The sequence below is a fragment of the Diabrotica undecimpunctata genome, chromosome 5, assembly GCF_040954645.1.
Source record: "Diabrotica undecimpunctata isolate CICGRU chromosome 5, icDiaUnde3, whole genome shotgun sequence".
NCBI classification, from domain to species: Eukaryota; Metazoa; Arthropoda; class Insecta; order Coleoptera; family Chrysomelidae; genus Diabrotica; species Diabrotica undecimpunctata.
The window spans coordinates 201897-208003 of NC_092807.1; the positions used below are offsets into that span (position 1 = coordinate 201897).

General features: G+C 31.3%; 1 protein-coding gene across 1 annotated transcript in view; it reads left to right on the forward strand.

Moving 5' to 3' along the window:
• LOC140440927 (NADPH-dependent diflavin oxidoreductase 1-like) overlaps window positions 1-5797 on the forward strand; it is a 51343-nt gene extending 45546 nt beyond the window's left edge. Inside the window, exon 15 of the mRNA XM_072531281.1 lies at window positions 2324-5797. Within this exon, the coding sequence (XP_072387382.1) occupies window positions 2324-2450 (127 nt within the window). The 3' untranslated portion in view covers window positions 2451-5797. The remainder of the gene's footprint in view (window positions 1-2323) is intronic.
• The last annotated feature ends 310 nt before the right edge of the window (window positions 5798-6107 follow it).

Genomic DNA, 6107 nt, shown 5'->3' on the forward strand with positions numbered 1-6107 from the left:
TTTGTAGAAAATTGAGCAGTGTATTTTTAAGGATAAATACTTATTATTTACATACTGGTACTGTCGCTGCCAAATCTTAAAATTGGTCAGATAACTTATTATTTTCAACCTCAAAAAATGGCTCCACATGCTAGTAAAGAACTAAAAGCAAGAATTATAACGAAATTAGAAGATGGTTGGTTACTATCTGCCGTAGCGAACCATTTTAACGTTGTAGTAGTACAACAGTTGTTAATATTAATAAAAGATGGAGAGAGCAAGAAACTCTCGAAAGAAAGCAAGGTTCTATAAGACCAAAAATATCTACCGGTCATGAAGATCGTACGCTTTTGAAGATATTAGAAGAGAATCCTTTTGAAGATGCGAAAACTGCAAGAATTATGTCACAGTTTCCAGGAAGAAAGACGACAACTAGGCGCAGAATTAAAGCATCGCGTCTTAGGTACCGAACTGCAGCAAAAAAACAAGCTCTTACACTACAACAGAAGCAATCAAGATTGCTCTTTTTAAAAGTTAAAAGTGGCAACAGTGTCGAATGTACATAAGATTTTACTTTATGTGAATATCAGCCATATTATTTTGAAAGGATAAAAATCTTGATTACTTTAAACAATATTACGTATTTTTACACAAGTCAATAGTAAAATCACTTACATTTATTGTTTTGCTAATTATGTAAGACGGTACGCCTTAAAAATGCCCAATTTTTTGTGGACCTAGCCGAAAAAGTGAAAATAACGTCAAATGTTAATGTAATTTTGCTAAACAATAAATCCAAAGCAATAATTAGTTAAGAATAAAATATTAAAATATTAATTCAAAAATTATAAGAAAACATATTGTGTATAACTATGGCAACACTGGTTAGAATTACCCTTCTTGACCATAGGAAACAGTTGTCAATTCCTGTCATTTCCTGTTGTTTTATGGCATCGAGTTAGAATCTATGGAGAAGCTATGAGCATATTAACGTGTGTATTAAAAACGGCGTAGGTAGGCGTGGCTAACGATGATACCAATATGGCGGTGGGATCATGGTCGGACTCAATAATATTAAAACTACTATAAAAATATGACTAGTTATTCAGAAGATTTAATTATAATCTAAAAAAGTGCAATACATTTTTAATAAACTATGATTTATTTATCCCACGGTAAACACTAAAACACGATATATTATACATAAAGATAAATTAATACAGTCAAATACTATTAATTTATTTTCTGAAGTACGGGCCATTACTTTGTTTACATATTTGTATACTCACCTGTAGAACGTTATTCTTGAAGATTTTTTATTAACATTGCTTCTTCTAATGCAACTACGTTGAGAACAAGAAACCATTATTATGCACTATCACAATATATTATTACAGTTTCTATAAAAGTATTATAAAACTAAAAATATTCTAAAAAACAACAAACGAAAACAAACATATACAATCTGTCAAAAGTGTCAAAACAATCTTAACGATATGGCCGAAGTGAGGTCGTTTTTAGTCACGTGATGCCGTCTCCATAGATTCTAACTCGATGTTTTATGGTAAATAATGGCGGATAATGACGGTGGCTTTTAAAAATAAGACATTTGAAATGGAAATTTACATAAAAAAGAATGTTTTCCAGATAATTAAAATCAGTGTACAATCATCAGTAAGTGAAGCAGAATTCATTGATATAAATTTCTTTTACGTAGACATCGTACCGTCCTACTGCACTAGTACCATTATTTTTTAATTACTTTTGTTATGATTAAGACAATTAAACATTTTTGTTGGCTCTTCACTTAAATTTTTTTTAGGTTATTCTATTACTTTTTTGATTTTTGGTCAGTTTTACTACCCTCTTAAAAAATAATTACCAATTATAATACCACTTTTACATTTCAAAACTTTTTACTCCAGTCGTCAGAGACGAAAATATTACTGAACTTATAAAATCGAACGAACAAGCTGAATTTTGTCCAAAATGTCAATTTTAAACGGAGAAAAATCAATTTACCAAGAATCTGTACGCATCTAAGATAATTTTGGACAAAAACGTTTATTGGCATTTTTTGTTTAGAACCTAACCGTTCTCTCAGAAACAACGATTGAATCGATCGGCAATTTTAAATGTCGCGAAATCAATGCTCAATAAAATTTATATAATATTTTTTTCTATAGCGTACAGATTCTTAGTGAATCGTTTTTTTTTTTTCGTTTTACCCCCTATGAGGAGGGTTTTAGAGAGAAGCCCTGTGGTAAAAGTGGTAAACATTTTTGCATCTTTTTTGTGTCCCCAAAATTGATATTCTGTTGCATTATATAACTTTTATTCGCAGATCTGTGGAAGACCGGTACGCCCCCACAGCTGGCATGTTTTCGGCAGCGGCTTTAATTACAGGAATCTTCTCCGGCATTGTAATAGCCTTCTTGTGGCCTTGGGTGATCGGGCATGTTGGCGCCTAGCAAAAATGTGTGGTATATGGCACAGAAAAGGAGTTCGCGATCCGGTTCAGTTTATGAGGAAAGTTTCTCGTCATATACCCGAAAATATTATTGTTAGTTAGCATTTTGTGAACCAAAGGAAAATAATTATAAATATACAAAAGGATTTAGGGAAAAAATAGTTACAAAATATGACAGTATTTACTATTATTGCTAGCGTTGTTGCTGCCATTTTTGTAAAGTTCTCATAGCAATTCATTTTACCCTGTTATTTAGGAAAGTTGTTCAACATTTTTCAGAAGGTCGCCTTCAGAAGTCCAAAAACAAAAAAAAATTTTCGAGTACCTAAATTTGCGTTGTATATAGCAGCTGCTTTTATTCATAAACAACGTTTCTCAAGAGTTTAGTTGTACCAGTAAGGCTCGAACAAAAATGGTCGCATTCAATTAAAACCTGCCGACATTTCAACGAGTTCAAAATTGAGCTATTTTTTCCAAAATCCAAAAATAGAATCGTAGATCTTCCACAACCATTAGTTCTCATTTTGATTTGAATTTTTATAATATCGTATAATATATTTGTCGATTTAAAATACTATTTTCATGTTTTTTTAACAATTTATGAAAAAATTTGGAAATGTTTACAAAAAAAAGGGTTTTTTTATTTTCTCTAAATTTTTTAAATTATGTTGCATTAAATTTTTTATTATAATATATAAATTGGAAAAGATTATAAATTTGTTTTTCTGTTCAAATTTTATTTAACACCTTTTGTAGTTTTTTTATTTTAAGGATTTTTGTTTTTTGAGGCTCCACACATTTTTGTAGCAAAATTTGTATAAAATATAGATAGAAAAGAATTTTGTAGTCACAAAGGTCTCGATTTTATTTATTCATCATCATTAATATAGTGTAATGTTTATATTATGTATTTATTACCAGTGTTGGTTTATATACTTTTGTTATTCTTTATATTTTTAATTTATATACAGCGTAGCGCAATATTCTGGTCTAAGTAAAACTCATTAAGGTTTCAATGGTAGCTACAAACCACATTTGCACCACAGGAATTGTGTATGTTTCTTTTTCTGTTAAAAGAATATTATTAAACAAAAAATAAACAAATAAAAATGTACCTGCGTTTGGAATTGAACTCACGACCTTCTGGTTATCAAAAGGAAGCGTAATTTTACACCACGACAGTTAGTTGCATGATCATAGCGTAGAGTTCTGTCAAGACAAATTTAAAGAGATGTGGTTGTATAGGGTTTTTCATCAAAAAATAATGTCAGCCATTTTTTTTTCGAACAGAGTTTTGTAAACAAACATGTTAGGTTAGGTTAGTAATATAACTCAAGCAATAAAGTGCACGTGAACACATAATTGAGGCGGTAGCTAGAAGAAGGGCCTATCTGCTAAAAGTGTATTTTGAGAAACAAACATTCAAAGATTTAACATCCATGCCCAAGGCGAACCAACTTCTTCTTCTTCAAGTGCCATCTTCGTTCCGAAGGTTGGCGATCATCAGGGCTATACGTATTTTCGAAACTGCTGACCGAAACAATTCGTTGTTGCTACAGCTATACCATTCCCCTAGATTCTTTAGCCAGGAGTTTCGTCTTCTTCCTATGGACCTTTTTCCTGCTATTTTCCCTTGCATAATTATTCGAAGCAGTTCATATCTATGCAGTTTTCGTTTCAAGTATTGCAGTTTTCGTTTTTTGATCGTAAATATGACTTCCTTTTCTTTATTCGTTCTTCTCAAGACCTCGACATTTGTGACTCTCTCGGTCCATGATATTCTCAGGATTCTGCGATACATCCACAGTTCAAATGCCTCTAATTTTTTGGTATCAATCTTTTTCAACGTCCATGACTCCATTCCGTAGAACAGCACAGAAAGTACGTACCATCTCATCAGGCGAAGTTTCATTTCAAGGCTCAAATCTCTTCCGCAGAACACTCTCTTCATTTTAGTGAATATGGATCTGGCTTTTTCTATTCTTATTTTGATTTCTGCTGAGCTATCGTTGTCTTCATTTATAAAAGTGCCTAAATATTTGTATTTGCTAACTAACGATCGATAATTTCATTGTGTAAATATAAATTTTGAACATTTTGTGTTGATTTCGATATTACCATAAATTTAGTTTTCTTTATGTTCAAAGATAGTCCTTATTCTTCGCTGCAGTCTGCTATCTTATTCACCAATGTCTGTAGCTCTTTAAGTATTTCTGCGATCAGAACGGTGTCGTCGGCAAATCTCAGATTGTTTAATCTAACACCATTTATTTTAATACCTATGGATTGCTCAGAGAGTGTTCTATTCATTACGTCTTCGGAATAGAGATTAAACAGGGTTGGTGACAGTATACACCCTTGTCTCACACCTCGCTTTATTTCAATTTCTTCAGTGGTATTATTCTCTACTCTCACTACTGCTTTCTGATTGTAGTACATATTTGCTATTAGTCGGATGTCTCGTTTATCTAAATTCTTTTCTGTCAGGAGTCTGATTAGGTGATCATGCCGCACTTTATCAAAAGCCTTGTCTATGAAACACATGAATACATCTTGATTTATGTCAAGACATCTTTGAGACATAACGTTCAGTGCAAACAACGCCTCTCTTGTTCCAAGTCCATTTCGGAATCCAAACTGGGTATTATTGATGTCCATTTCCAGTTTTCTGTGTACTCTAGAGTGTATAATTACTCTATGAGTAATTATACACTGAGTACTGAATACTCTTTCAATTCTGTGTTCTCCAGAAGAATGGCCCATAGGCCTATAGACCCTTATTCTAGCCACCGCCTCAATCAAGAAAAAAATCATTTAAAGACAATACAGATTATTTTATAAATTTTATAAAGCCTTTATTTCTTTATAATTTATTTCTTTATTAAAGAATATTTATTTAATAATTTTTTTTATAAACCAGTACGTATGACGTATAGTATGTATTATACGTATTGAAATAACAATTAGAACGTAATTACATGCGTCATTGTCAAATCTATCTATACGAAAAACATGGCGGCTGATGGAGAACCCTATTCAAACAAAACGTTGTTTTCTGGCTTTATTTAACTTCGACTAGAATTTTGCGCCACACCGTTCATAAAATATGACATTATAAGAATTTTTATTGTAAATAGATTTTTATATGATTTTAAGCTCAGGGTTTTTTTGTTTTTTCTAAATTCATAATAACTACACCGAATCGGTAATTTGGAATTTACGCATCAAATTGGTCTCTAAAGCGATACTTTTTAAAGACCAATTTTACTAAAGACTGATAATATTTCTACCTTTCAGTTTTTTTACAGCTTGTTTTATTAAATAGGCTGAATAAAGAACTCCGTAAGATTTTTTTGTTTTATTTTTTCCTTTTAAGTTGTTTGTATTCTCAGTGGACTTTTTTTTAATATTCTACTAGGATTATATCAACTATTTTCGCTCAATTAAATGGTTTATATTGACGTCGATACACTAAATTTATAATTTTATCCCTAGAACCTTAAGGTGGCGTCACTAAATCACTAAACTCACTGTATATATTTCAGTCTCTGCTATTTATAACTTTAGTTGTTATTGTAACAGTGTGTTTAATCGGTATTATTCAACATTTGATACTGAAATTAAGATTTATTAATCCCACAATTATAACAATTATTGA